The following is a 14,756-nucleotide window of genomic DNA, read 5'->3' on the forward strand; positions in this document are numbered from 1 at the left end:
TGGTGACATGTAGTGCCTGCTCCCTCTGGTCAGAGGAAACACAAACAAATATCACAAGTCCACTACAGGTTACCTTCACTGATTCAACTGCACCCAACGCCTTTCCCACCCATCCTGAAACCACAAATGAATCTGCCAAAAGGCAAGGATCCACTTTCTCCAAAATTGTCACTCCTACTGGACCAGATTCTTCTTTATCATGTCCATTGATCCCTGGCTCGGGTTCCGAGCTCTTCACCACATCTTTCACCTCACTTAACTCGCCCTCATTCACTTCCATTTCACCTCCAGAACTTGGTCTGGCGCTCGGCTCACTCTGTTTGCACTTGACTCCAATCTTCTTTGAAACCCCATCTCCATTTTTATTGCCATATTCCTAAAATTCAAATCTAACCTCTGCTTTCCTCATTCTCTTCGATCTCTTCTTCCACTTTTTCCCCTCCATTCCTCCTCAGAAATCCATCTTTCTGTGTGCCTGTCCCAATATTCCTCTTCTCCTGGTTTTGCTTGCGGCCCGGTGGCATCTGAGTTAACGCCATCTCATAATCATCCTGCTCACCTCGAAAACGTGTCTTCTCCGGGCACTGACATTATGAGAGCATGAGCCTTCTATCCGATTGAGGGAAAAGGTTTCATTATGGCTATGTTGTTGCTACAGTGGCTCAAGAGGGACAAACAACAGTAATATTGCTGCTTTTTTCTTGTTTTTTAAGCAAAGAGAGTATGGGAGTATGCAAGTGCAGAAGTTTAGCTTCTGGGTACATACTCTTTAGGGAGTATGCAAGTGCAGAAGTTCACTTTGCCTAGCTAAGTTCTGAAAGGAGCAAACTGAACCTATTTATGCGGGCGCCTTTACTGTTGAAAAGTGATATCCCAAGCATAAATACAGTAAAGTACACACACTGAAGGATTTAAAAAAATCTAAAGAGGAAAGGCCCACCCCCCCCACTTGTGCTGTGTCATGAGGATACCTGGATTCGCTATTGAGATGTGACTTTTACTAAATACACCAGGTGACAAATGAGCTGAAAAGGAGACAGGAGTAGGACATTAAGGTTAGAATTGGGGGAGGGAGCTGATTTTAGATTTGTACCCAGGGGGACCTTCACCTCAGAGCTTTGCAAAATAAATCATTACAGCAAACCACGAGCTGTTTTATGTTGTATCCAAAAAGGTTGGCCTAGCTACTGTATTTTACCCCAAAATCTCTCTTTTGACCATTCAGCTTCTTACAAACATGTAATACATTTAACTTGTCTTTATTTTAAATAATCACAAATATCGACAATAGCTTGAATCTTTTCCAACATGTTTCACCCAATGATGTGTATATAAATCATTGGTTGTGTATATAAATCATTGGACGTATTGTGATTATTCTCGAAGTTTACACATTTTTTGACTGCTTCGACTACCCGTAGCTGGTTTAAACCAACACGGATATGAATCAAAACACCAGTTGATAGCTTCAGCTCCTGAATTTTTTTTTTCAACTGGTGTAAACACATGTTTTGCAGTGGTGATGAATATGCCACAAAATGTTTTGTTTGTTATTGTAAAGAAAAAATACTTTTGCAAAATTGGGGCGAGTTAGCGAACTAGTCGGTGATACAGCCATTCATGACAGCAAGCTAACTGCTAGCAAGCAAGCTCTAGCTAGCTAACGTTAGCTACCAGTGTAGCTAGTGCCAGAGTCAGAGGATTAATTCAAACGCTGTTGTCAAGAAAACGTGTATCCTTTCATATCATAGTAGTCAGCTAGCAAGCCAGTCAGTCAGCAAAATGAGGATACGTTCGTCTGTTTTTGCCTGTTTTTGTCTCATACTGGAGGTATTAGGCATTGCCTTGTTTCTTAGGGGATTTTTCCCAGTCCCTATCAAATCTTCTTTTTCAACGAAGAGCAAGTTGTCAGATGTTCCGCCTGAACCCTTTACCGGTGTGTTGTGTTGACATTATCTAGCTATACTCCCAATTAGTGTGATATTGTTATACCATGCTCTCAGCTAGCTATGTTGATGTTTTGCATTGGATAGCTAGCTAGGTGATTGCTTGAATGACAAGGTAATACAGTCATTATTTTGCACACCGAATAAATGCTATCCTACCCATTTGTTCCTCGGTGTTGTCTACAATGGCTATAATGTGTTGGTAACTGGCATTTTCTTTGGCATTGCAGGAAGATCCCTCAACTCCTCCAAAGTCCCGGACGCCCTTTTCAAGAGAGTAGTGATAGTGTTGATCGATGCTCTCAGGGAGGACTTTGTGTTTGGTCCAAATGGGAGAAAATACATGCCTTACATCAGGCACTTGGTGGAGAGGGGCTCCACACACAGCTTTGTGGCCAAGGCAAGACCTCCTACAGTTACAATGCCCAGAATCAAGGTAAGAATGTGAAACGCCACCATAACTAACTCTAATTTAGGGTTCAGGGTTTCAATTCTCGGGCCGACTCTTTTCTCTCTATGTCAATGATGTCGCTCTTGCTGCTGGTGATTCTCTGATCCACCTCTATGCAGACGACACCGTTCTGTATACATCTGGCCCTTCTTTGGACACTGCTAACAAACCTCCAAATGAGCTTCAACGCCGTACAACACTCCTTCCATGGCCTCCAACTGCTTTTAAATGCTAGTAAAACTAAGTGCATGCTCTACAACCGATTGCTGCCCACACCCTCCCCCCGACTAGCATCACTACTCTGGACGGTTCTGACGTAAAATATGTGGACAACTACAAATACCTAGGTGTCTGGTTAGACTGTAAACTCTCCTTCCAGACTCACATTAAGCATCTCCAATCCAAAATTAAACCTAGAATCGGCTTCCTATTTCGCAACAAAGCCTCCTTCACTCATGCCGCCCAACATACCCTCGTACAACTGACTATCCTACCGATCCTTGACTTCGGCGATGTCCTTTACAAATTAGCCCCCAACACTACTCAGCAAACTGGATGTAGTCTGTCACAGTGCCATCTGTTATATCACGGAAGCCCCATAAACTACCCACCACTGCGACCTGTATGCTCTCGTTGGCTGGCCCTCACTACATATCTGTCGCCAAACCCACTGGCTCCAGGTCATCTATAAGTTTTGCTAGGTAAAGCACTGCCTTATCTCAGCTCACTGGTCACCATAGCAACACCCACCTGTAGCACGCGCTCCAGCAGGTATATTGCACTGGTCATTCCCAAAGCCAACACTTACTTTGGCTGCCTTTCCTTCCAGTTCTCTGCTGCCAATGACTAGAAAGAATAGCAAAAATCTCTGAAGCTGGAGTCTTATATCTCCCTCTCTAATTTTAAGCATCAGCTGTCAGAGCAGCTTACCGATCACTGTACCTGTACACAGCCAATCTGTAAATAGCGCACCCGACTACCCCATCCCCATATTATTACTTAGCGTCTTGCTCTTTTGCACCCCAGTATCTCTACTTGCACATCATCATCTGCACATCTATCACTCCAGTATTAATGCTAAATTGTAATTATTTTAGCATCTATAGCCTATTTATTGCCTACCTCCCTACTCTTCTACATTTGCACACACTGTACATAGATAATTATATTTTTATTTTCTTTTGTGTTATTGTATGTTTGTTTGTGTGTAACTCTGTTGTTTTTGTCACACTGCTTTGCTTTATCTTGGCCAGGTCACAGTTGTAAATGGGAACTTTTTCTCAACTGGCCTACCTGGTTAAATAAAAACAAATACAAATAAATTGTGGTATGGGAATTATAGCCCTTTAGAACTTAATTGTAGAATAGATAACTCCCTCACTCACGATATTGCAATAAATATGCAGAGGTAATATGGCGTGTGCAGGGGTTTTCTTTTCTACGGTGAATATGTTGCTTTGTGATTGTGACACAGTCAGGTATACCTTTCATTGGTTGTTATATGTTCAGTGTTTAACCTTGCATGATGATTGTTCACCCACCTCATAAACCATTATGAACTCCGTCAGCAGACCAAACACAAAAGTCCTAAAATGTTTTTTTTTCTAATTCAAAATGTGAGCCTGTGTGAACTGATGTCTTTTTAGAAAACTAACCCAAGTGATTTGCTGTATTGATTAAAGGTAGACTCAGCGATATGATGTCGATGCAAAAAAGTAAACAGCATAGTGGGTCAATTTCCACAACAGTGTGAGGCTCAAAGCTGGGGAACTCAGTCCGTCTTTCATCTTACTCTTGAAAGTTGCATACCTTAGAGAGCTATTTTTAACTTGTCAGAAATGTCCAGCTCATCTAGCCCATGTCAGTTAACGTTTTATAGCTATGTTTTTGTAGCCCATAGATTTTGTTGTAATGTTTGAGTAACTCAAATATCACGAGTACATATTAGACGTGACAAAATGTATAGAATTGCAAAAAAAATTGCTTTCAAACGGCAACATTTTCTCCTTACCCCATGCCAAAAATTGTATAATTGCAGGAAATAAGCTTTAAACCTGCAAAATGTTCTGTCCGCCAACAAGGTGGATGTGAACAGTTTGTGTATTTGTATTTATTATGGACTCTTCCTGGGGTCCAGCAAAATTAAGGCAGTTTATACAATTTTAAAAACATTACATTCAGACTGTGTGCCCTCAGGCCCCTACTCTACCACTACCATATATATATATATATATATATATATATATATATATATATATAGTCCAGTGTGTGTATAGTGCGTATGCTATCGTGTGTTTGTATGCCTATGTTTGTGTTGCTTCTTAGTCCCCGCTGTTCCATAAGGTGTAAATGAATAGACACCTCAGGTCGGTTTCTAAATAGCGATGGCGATTGGCTTTAATTTGAGTGATAGCTTAACCTTCAAATCCATGAATTCATGTGAGGCCAGAGATGTTTATGGGAGGAGCGCCTCATTTTTTTTTCTTTCTAGCCACCGTAGTCTGAAAATGACAGGTGGGTTAAGTCCCAACACGAACACCGATACTAAACCAGAGATACTGATCTGTTATAAGCAATCGATTTTGTGAGATCGTGATGACGATACCTTTTAATACTAATATTACCAATTTGAGGTAAAAAGGATGTGTATTTCCTTTAATTGTTGTGGGGTAAAAACGTTAAGTCTCTAGTAACATGTCCTGTTCACCGTAGGTAATTAGCATAATTAAGCAATAATGCTCGAGGGGGTGTGGTATGGCTAATATACCACAACTAAGGGCTGTTCTTATGCACAACGCAATGCAGATTGCCTGGATACAGCCCTTAGTGATGGTATATTGGCCATATACCGCAAACCCAGAGGTGCCTTATTGGTTGTATTGGTGGTATAGGGTCTGATATACTACGACTGTCAGCCAATCAGAATTCGGGGCCCAAACCACCATTTAAATAATTAATAATGTCAAAATAATTAAAGATTTAGGATGATAGTAAATTAAGCACTCTCGCAGATTTTTACGACAATTACATATATTTCTCACTACTTTAACCATGGAGTTTAAAAATGTTCCTAAACACAATTTAACCAACCACTCTAGACTAGAGCTTCCGTAGTGACTGTGTAGCAGCCTGAACCTTTGACATCTCTCGTATTAGTCACCACGTAGGTCATTAAATCTATAGGTTATGTGGTTCAAAGAGGCACAGACAAGTTGTACTCTACCACCTTATTCTGAAGACATTTGATTACATTACTCTACATTAAAATGTCAACATGGATCTAGCACCAAGTAGGCTAATTAGGCCTAATAGATAATTTCTAGATTTTCAATGTAAACTTTGATTCAAACAGCTGCCACAAATAGCCTACACTGAATAAGCAGTAAAGAAGAATCAGCAGAACTTTGAGACGTTCTCATTCCTACCAGAAGATGGCAGTGCAAGATTGCAGTCATGGAATACTGCATCTTCCCAAATCACTGCAGTGCACCCAATCAACTGGTATGACACAGCCAACTGACTCAAATCAGAATCACCCAGAGAACCAGCCCATTCATTAGGAGTACACCAGCCAGCCTCTGGCTGTCTGACAGGAACGATCCCAGAAAAGGCTGTTTGGGGAAGGATGTAATTGAGAGAATTGTTGAGGAAAATAAATATTTTATTGGATATAGAGTTCCAGTCAAAACTACTCATTCCAGGGTTTTTCTTTATTTTTTTTACTATTTTCTACATTGTAGAATAATAGTGAAGACATCAAAACTATGAAATAACACACATGGAATCATGTAGTAACCAAAAAAGTGTTAAACAAATCAAAACTATATTTGAGATTCTTCAAAGTAGCCATAATTTGCCTTGAAGACAGCTTTGCACACTCTTGGCATTCTCTCAACCACCTTCATGAGATAGTCACCCGAAATTCCATAAACAGGTGTGCCTTGTTAAAAGTTAATTTGTGGAATTTCTTTCTTTCTTAATACGTTTGAGCCAGCTGTGTTGTAACAAGGTAGGGGTGGTATACAGAACATAGCCCTATTTGGTAAAAGACCAAGTCCATATTATGGCAACAACAGCTCAAATAAGCAAAGAGAAACGATAGTACATCATTACTTTAAGACATGAAGGTCAGTCAATCAGGAACATTTCAAGAACTTTTAAAGTTTCTCAAGTGCAGTCGCAAAAACCATCAAGCGCTATGATGAAACTGGCTCTCATGAGGACCGCCACAGGAAAGGAAGACCCAGAGTTACCTCTGCTGCAGTTCATTAGAGTTAACTGCACCCCAGATTGCAGCCCAAATAGATGCTTCATACAGTTCAACAGACACATCTCAACATCAACTGTTCAGAGGAGACTGCGTGAATCAGGCCTTCATGGTCAAATTGCTGCAAAGAAACCACTACTAAAGGACACCAATAAGAAGAATATACTTGTTTGAGCCAAGAAACACGAGCAATGGACATTAGACCGGTGGAAATCTGTCCTTTGGTCTGACGAGTGAAAATTTGAGATTTTTGGATCCAACCGCTGTCTTTGTGAGACGCAGAGTAGGTGAACGGATGATCTCCACATTTGTGGTTCCCAGCATAAAAGCATGGAGGTGTAATGGTGTGGGGGTGCTTTGCTAGTGACACTTTCAGTGATTTATTTAGAATTCAAGGCACACCTAACCAGCATGGCTTCCACCGCATTATGCAGCGATATGCCATCCCATCTGGTTTGCGCTTAGCGTGACTATCATTTGTTTTTCAACAGGACAATGACCCAACACACCTCCAGGCTGTGTAAGGGCTATTTGACCAAGGAGAGTGATGGAGGGCTGCATCAGATGGCCTGGCCTCCACAATCACCTGACCTCAAACCAATTGAGATGGTTTGGGATGAGTTGGGCGGCAGAGTGAAGGAAAAGCAGCCAACAAGTGCTCAGCATATGTGGGAACTCTTTCAAGAATGTTGGAAAAGCATTGCAGGTGAAGCTGGTTGAGAGAATTCCAAGAGTGTGCAAAGCTGGCAACAAGGCAAAGGGTAGCTATATATTTTGATTTGTTTAACATTTTTTTGGTTACTACATGATTCCATGTGTTATTTTGTAGTTTTCTTGTCTTCGACATTATTCTACAATGTAGAACATAGTTAAAATAAAGAAAAACCCTTGAATGAGTAGGTGTGCCCAAACTTTTGACTGGTACTGTACATATTGCCAGAATTGTACTCTGGGTAGAGCTGCTCTTGTGTTGTGAGGCACATAGGAAAGGCTTTTGTGGCCCAGTTTCCTGTTGATAATAGGCATAAACTCACACAGGCCCATTCCAATTAGTTTCCCTGGATTATTTTCACTTCTCCTACCCACTTAAGTGATAAGAGAAAGTATTTTCAGGACAGAATAATGCCTTTGCAGGTAAAGCAACGGTGTGTTCAGAAATCACCCAATCAGAGTTGAGAAGACCTTTGCAGAAAGGGAGTTCTCTTATGAGTTAGATTGTATATTGTTTATTCCTTTGACAAAAGTGAAATTGGGGCCATTTGAAAAAAAATATGGTTGTCGAGGTAAAGACCAAACCTGTATTTTTGGCTCTGTCTATTTTTGGATGTCTTTCTCAGGGTCGCCATACTTTACTGGCTATGCTTTCTCAAATACTGCAGTTCGTAGTGTGTGATCCAGACTTAATAACAATGAAATGAGGTGAAGCCTATGTTATTAAGCGAAGACCAGTGAGTGAACACAAGCTCATCACAGGACTAGTGGTACTTGATGATTCCCTGATGATAAATGTTTGCCACTGCACTCATCATCGACAATGACCCTTTTGCTCATTGCTTTGGTCCAGAAATTGGAAAATTAAAGTTAATCTCTACTTATCAGGGACGAACGCTTTCACACATGCCCTCAGGTTGCACTGTTAAAAACACTTGTGTGAAGGAAATATTTAGTTTATTTTTCTCAGATTGACAACTTGCTCTACACATGCACAAATTGAACTCATTAGCATTCCAAAGACTTGCCCGTTCCCAGTAGGACATTTCTGCTTCTGAGGAATTACCTCTCAGCTCTAGCTCTGCCTTTCCCATCCATATCCGTTCATTGGAATGGACACATAGGAAAATGTTTTTGTTGCCGGTGTATAATTTTTAAACCGTCAGTTTCACTGTAACAAGAACATACTGCTAGGAGAAAGATGTTTTGGTGAGGGAAGAAAGAGTAAAGGAATTCGGTAGACTTCTTCCAAATGAAATGTCTTGCCTGAATAGGCCTATGTGTTACAGTAAAGAGAATTAGGCTATCACACCATGTATAGTAAATGGCTATCCGCTCTCTACATTTAGACAAGGCATCTCTAAATTTCCAGGAGTGGCACTTTAAATTGAGAATCTTCATTAAGCATGTTTAATATCAAATCAAACTTTATTTGTCACATGTGCCCAATGCAACACATCTAGCTAGACCTTACCGCTTACTTACAAGCCCTTAATCAACAGTGCAGTTCAAGAAAGAGTTCAACTAAATTATAGAAAGTAACACAATAAAATAACAATAACGAGGCTATATACAGGGGGTACTGAGTCAATGCGGAGGGGTACAGGTTAGTGAAGGTAATTTGTACATGTAGGTTGGGGTGAAGTGACTATGCTTAGATAACAAACAGCGAGTAGCAGCAGTGTAAATATCCAGTTGTGTAGGCTTACTCTGGGTATGGGAAACCGGGCCAAAATCGTGTAGACCTGTCTGCTCTTGATGACCCTAAATTGGACACGACTTCCATGAGGGTTGCAAGGATTTGTAGCATTTGGATTCATCCACCTGTGAAATGCCAATCAGGATCATTGGGTTTATGAGAAAGATGTTTTGACAAATCAATCAATAAATCAGACATTAGCCTCTTTTATTCCATTATAATAGGAAGAATGAGGAGTTTCTTTCAGTTCTGCTTTAGATCCATTATACATTTTCATCTCAATGTACCTTTCCCTTGAATGTTGTGTTCACCCATAGTGATGTGTGTGGTTTGTCATCCTCTTCAGTAAATAATGAAGATGACAGTTGCTCAGGTAGGAGGATATACACTCAGCAAAAAAATAAACATCCTCTGTCAACTGCATTTATTTTCAGCAAACTTATCGTGTTAATATTTGTATGAACATAACAAGATTCAACAACTGAGACAAACTTAACAAGTTCCACAGACATGTGACTAACAGAAATGGAATAATGTGTCCCTGAACAAAGGGGGATCAAAAGTAAGTCAGTTTCTGGTGTGGCCACCAGCTGCATTAAGTACTGTAGTGCATCTCCTCTTCATGGACTGCATCAGATTTGCCAGTTATTGCTGTGAGATGTTACCCCACTCTTCCACCAAGGCACCTGCAAGTTCCCGGGACATTTCTGGGGGGAATGGCCCTAGCTCTCTCCCTCCGATCCAACAGGTCACAGCCCGCCTCAATGGGATTGAGATCCGGGCTCTTCGCTGGCCATGGCAGAACACTGACATTCCTGTCTTGTGGGAAATCACTCACAGAACGAGCAGTATGGCTGATGGCATTGTCATGCTGAAGGGTCATGTCAGGATGAGCCTGCAGGAAGGGTACCACATGAGGGAGGAGGATGTCTTCCCTGTAACGCACAGTGTTGAGATTGTCTGCAATGACAAGCTCAGTCCGATGATGCTGTGACACACCGCCCCAGAACATGACGGACCCTCCACCTCCAAATCGACCCCGAACCAGAGTACAGGCCTCGGTGTAACACTCATTCCTTCAACAATAAACGAGAATCCGACCATCACCCCTGGTGAGACAAAACCGCGACTCGTCAGTGAAGAGCACTTTTTGCCAGTCCTGTCTGGTCCAGTGATGGTGGGTTTGTGCCCATAGGCGACGTTGTTGCTGGTGATGTCTGATGTCTGACCTCTTTACAACAGGCCTACAAGCCCTCAGTCCCCAGCCTCTCTCCAGCCTATTGCAGACAGTCTGAGCACTGATGGAGGTAGTGTGCGTTCCTGGTGTAACTCGGGCAGCTGTTGTTGCCATCCTCTACATGTCCCGCAGGTGTGATGTTTGGATGTACCGATCCTGTGCAGGTGTTACACGTGGTCTGCCTCTGCGAGGACGATCAGCTGTCCGTCCTGTCTCCCTGAAGCGCTGTCTTAGATGTCTCACAGTACATATAAGTATTTCCCTGGCCACATCTGCAGTCCTCATGCCTCCTTGCTGCCTGCCTAAAGCACGTTCACGCAGCTGAACAGGGACCCTGGGCATCTTTCTTTTGGTGTTTTTCAGAGTAGGTAGAAAGGCACCGTTATCGTCCTAAGTTTTCATAACTGTGACCTTAATTGCCTACCGTCTGTAAACTATTAGTGTCTTAACGACTTTTCCACAGGTGCATGTTCATTAATTGTTTATGGTTCATTGAAAAAGCATGGGAAACTGTGTTTAAACCCTTTACGATGAAGATCTGAGAAGTCATTAGAATCTTTACGAATTATCTTTGAAAGACAGGGTCCTGAAAAGGGAAGTTTATTTTTTTGCTGAGTTTAGAATATTGGTTTCTGGACAATATGTAGGACTAAAATAAAATGCCCTGGGAAAAGAACAAAGCAATCAGATAATCTGCATTACTAAGACTCTGGGGAGAAGTATAATACGCCTGCTGATATAAAGGCACCAGTGGTGTCCATTTTAGGACATGCTCATATCTCTGTCCTCATTTGTAATGAACCTAGCTTATTTTAATGTTTGTATTTTTTTAATTGAACCTTTATTTAACTCGGCAAGTCAGTGAATAACACATTCTTATTTACAATGACGGCCTCCCAGAGAACATTGGGTTAACTGCCTTGTTTAGGGGCAGGACGACAGATTCTTACCTTGTCAGCTCAGGTTTTGATATACCAACCTTTCGGTTACTAGTCCAACGCTCTAACCACTAGGCTACCTGCCTCCCCCATTATAACTCTAATGCAATGCTAGTTGCATTTTTGAGGCCCTCCGTAGTGTTAAGTTTCAATAATGCATTTTGCGTTTCAGCGTGTTCCCTGAACATACTAGTGATGATTACTTTGTTTCGGACTCAGACTAATATGCTTCTGTGTCTGGTCCTTGCTTCTTCCAGAGCTCAGACAAGGCTTCCCTTGGTTTCCTCTGTTCCTCCACCAGGCCCCAACATTAGATCTTCTCTCCATTGACTCCAATGCTCAACAAACATATTTATTTTGCCTGCCAGTCACATCCTATGCAGGAGAAGGAGTCGCCTCAACAAATATCCTGTGTTTCCCCAGCCTCCCAATGATGAAATCGGTAGAAACCCTGCTTGATACAAGCTTTTGTCCTGCATCTGAGTGTTTTCCCACCACATCTAAGAACAAGCCGGTGCAGTCTTCAACTGAGTTCTCTCTCTCACAGATGGAGGGTTGTGTTGTTTGTGTGAGCAGAACCATCATGGATGGATAGACTGGTGTTGTCCCTAGAACTGTGGTTTTCAACCTACAGGTGGTCCACATTGTTTTATTTATTTTAGATTTTTGTCTTCCAAAGATAACAGTTGGGAGTATTAATAGTATTCTAGGCAATTTTGCATAACTTTTCATAATGCTAAGGTTTTATAATAACAATAGGCCTTAAATTTGTTACATTCACAAATGGTGGTCCCCGGAATAGAAATAGTTGGGAACTGCTGCTCTAGGGTTTGTGTAGAGAGCCTGCTTAAGATCAAAAGTCAAGCATTGATCTAAAGTTTCTGCTGACTTTGGAAATGTAGGCCTAGCTTGAAAATGAATAAGTTGGCTCCAATCAGGGTTTGACACTGTGGCAGAGTAGTGATCTAAAGATATCCATTTGGACCACTTTGGGGTTCTGAATAGTAGATCATTCAGCTTTAGAAAAATGCTAGCACTGTAGTTTTAACAATTGCCTCCATGAACAAATATTCTGGCTAGTATTCCAAGGTAAAGTAAATGACTTTATCTGAGGTAGGCTATTTGTACTTTCAGCACACTGTAAATGTCAGCTTTAGGAGTTCCTTTTTCCTTGGATTGACAGTTTACCCCCCTTTTTAGTCTAGCTTTTGATCATGTTCGTGATGCAGTTGATAGGTAGGTGATTGTCAAGCCTATCACATCGATTCTTTATCACATCTTGTTCCTCTCATGATCTAATGACATGCAGCATTAAAGCGATAGAATTTATTTTCAATGATGCCCTTCCTCCTTTTGAAGTTTGTGTAAAAATACATCTCTTAAGAGAACCGAAGTGTCACTGGAGAGTAAAACTGGGGGAGTAGGGGGGCATTGTCCCCAGCCGCCGACTTCAAACATATTTTTATTTTAATCTGGGGGAGTTTAAAAAACTGCATATCCATGATGACTTCCCAAATTAAAGCACCAAAATAATTTATTTCCGAAGACTTTAATGACTTGGGCAACAGCGTCATCAACTTTAAAATGGTGCCAGAGCCAGATTTAGCAGACCTTTTTTCCCACGAGATAATGAAACACAATGGTACAAAAGATAAAATAATGATTAACAATTAGTGTTTGGTTTTAGTATTTTATTCACCACCGTATCTTCACATCTGTGTTTGGCTCACTGCCAACCGTCCCCCTAGGCTTGCTATTCTTTGGTCAATCCTTGAGTGGAGTTATTTTGACAATTAGGCTAGTGTGAGATATGTTAGGCTAGAGTGCTAAGGTTTTCTGGCAGTGTTGAGTAGTATGCACTGAGTATGTGAATATACGCAAGCATGCTTGCAGTCATTCAGAAATTCTGCTGCTAAAATTAGGCCTAATTCCTTCAGTTTTGGCCTAGCCTAAATGTAGATAATTCTGGTAGTTTTGCTTGAATTCCAAATGCCAGCAGGCCCTCCCAACTACTGCTTGCTCCGCTGCACTAATGGACTAAAGCACCTGCACAACCATGTGGAGGAAAACAAAGCATGGAATCCGTCACGTGGTTTAGATTTCGCACCATTTTCTGCTTCCTTCTGTGAGGCTGACCGAAGGTTAATTGCCCCAGAATGCCTGATTGTGAGAAATCACAGTGATTATGCAAGGCGTTGCGGTGTGAAAACATGCTGATATACATCGCATATGACTGAGTAGTGAGATACTGCCAACAACACCCAGGCCTATGTGAGTTGCTTCATTGGCTTTAACTAGCTGAGGAGGACACAAAAGCATGTGATACAATGCTACTTGAATTGTTTATGGTACACAGTTGGTCATTCAGTGATTGTTTGGAACAGTCTTACACCCATTTCCCATTGTAATTGCAGTAGCTCTGGTGTTAGCCTATTTCTACTGCAAATTACACTTTAGTAAATGTTGATGCTAGCATAACGAAATAACATTGGTAGTCAGGGAGACAATGATTTTGACCTTTTCTGTTGTAGTAATCGAGTATGGTCTTGAGACAACATATTCGGATACATTTGTACTCTGTCTCGGACAGTAAGGACTAGAGGTTGACCGATTTATGATTTTTCAACGCCGATACCGATTATTGGAGGACCAAAAAAGCCGATACCGATTAATTGGCCGATTTTTTTTTATATATATATATATTTTTTTTTTTTTTTTTTTTTTTTTTTTAAATAAGTAAAAAATATTTGGAATAATGACAATTACAACAATACTGAATTAACACTTATTTTAACTTAATATAATACATCAATAAAATCAATTTAGCCTCAAGTAGATAATGAAACATGTTCAATTTGGTTTAAATAATGCAAAAACAAAGTGTTGGAGAAGAACGTAAACGTGCAATATGTGCTATGTAAGAAAGCTAACGTTTCAGTTCCTTGCTCAGAACATGAGAACATATGAAAGCTGGTGGTTCCTTTTAACATGAGTCTTCAGTATTCCCATGTAAGAAGTTTTAGGTTGTAGTTATTATAGGACTATTTCCCTCTATACCATTTGTATTTCATTAACCTTTGACTATTGGATGTTCTTATAGGCACTTTAATATTGCCAGTGTAACAGTATAGCTTCCGTCCCTCTCCTCGCTCCTCCCTGGGCTCGAACCAACAACACAACGACAACAGCCACCACATCGAAGCAGCGTTACCCATGCAGAGCAAACAACCACCCCAAGGCTCAAACCCTAATAGCGCGCGCTAAACTAGCTAGCCATTTCACTTCGGTTACACCAGCCTCATCTCGGGAGTTGATAGGTTTGAAGTCATAAACAGTGCAATGCTTGACGCACAACGAAGAGCTGCTGATACTTAGATACATACTTGTTTGCTTGTATGCTCAGTCAGATCATATGCAACACAGGACACGCTAGATAATATCTAGTAATATCATCAACCATGTGTAGTAAACTAGTGATTTATGATTGATTGTTTTTTATAAGATAAG

The 14,756-nt window shown here is 41.0% G+C and overlaps 1 protein-coding gene across 1 annotated transcript in view; it reads left to right on the top strand.

Annotated features, from left to right (window-relative positions):
• Nucleotides 1–1,443: 1,443 nt before the first annotated feature.
• LOC135526522 (GPI ethanolamine phosphate transferase 2-like) overlaps nucleotides 1,444–14,756 on the top strand; it is a 122,146-nt gene continuing 108,833 nt past the window's right edge. The window contains exons 1-2 of the mRNA XM_064954977.1: nucleotides 1,444–1,936; nucleotides 2,177–2,382. Coding sequence (XP_064811049.1) covers nucleotides 1,783–1,936; nucleotides 2,177–2,382 — 360 coding nt within the window. The 5' untranslated portion in view covers nucleotides 1,444–1,782. The remainder of the gene's footprint in view (nucleotides 1,937–2,176; nucleotides 2,383–14,756) is intronic.

This window comes from Oncorhynchus masou, chromosome 32, assembly GCF_036934945.1.
Source record: "Oncorhynchus masou masou isolate Uvic2021 chromosome 32, UVic_Omas_1.1, whole genome shotgun sequence".
Classification (NCBI taxonomy): Eukaryota; Metazoa; Chordata; class Actinopteri; order Salmoniformes; family Salmonidae; genus Oncorhynchus; species Oncorhynchus masou.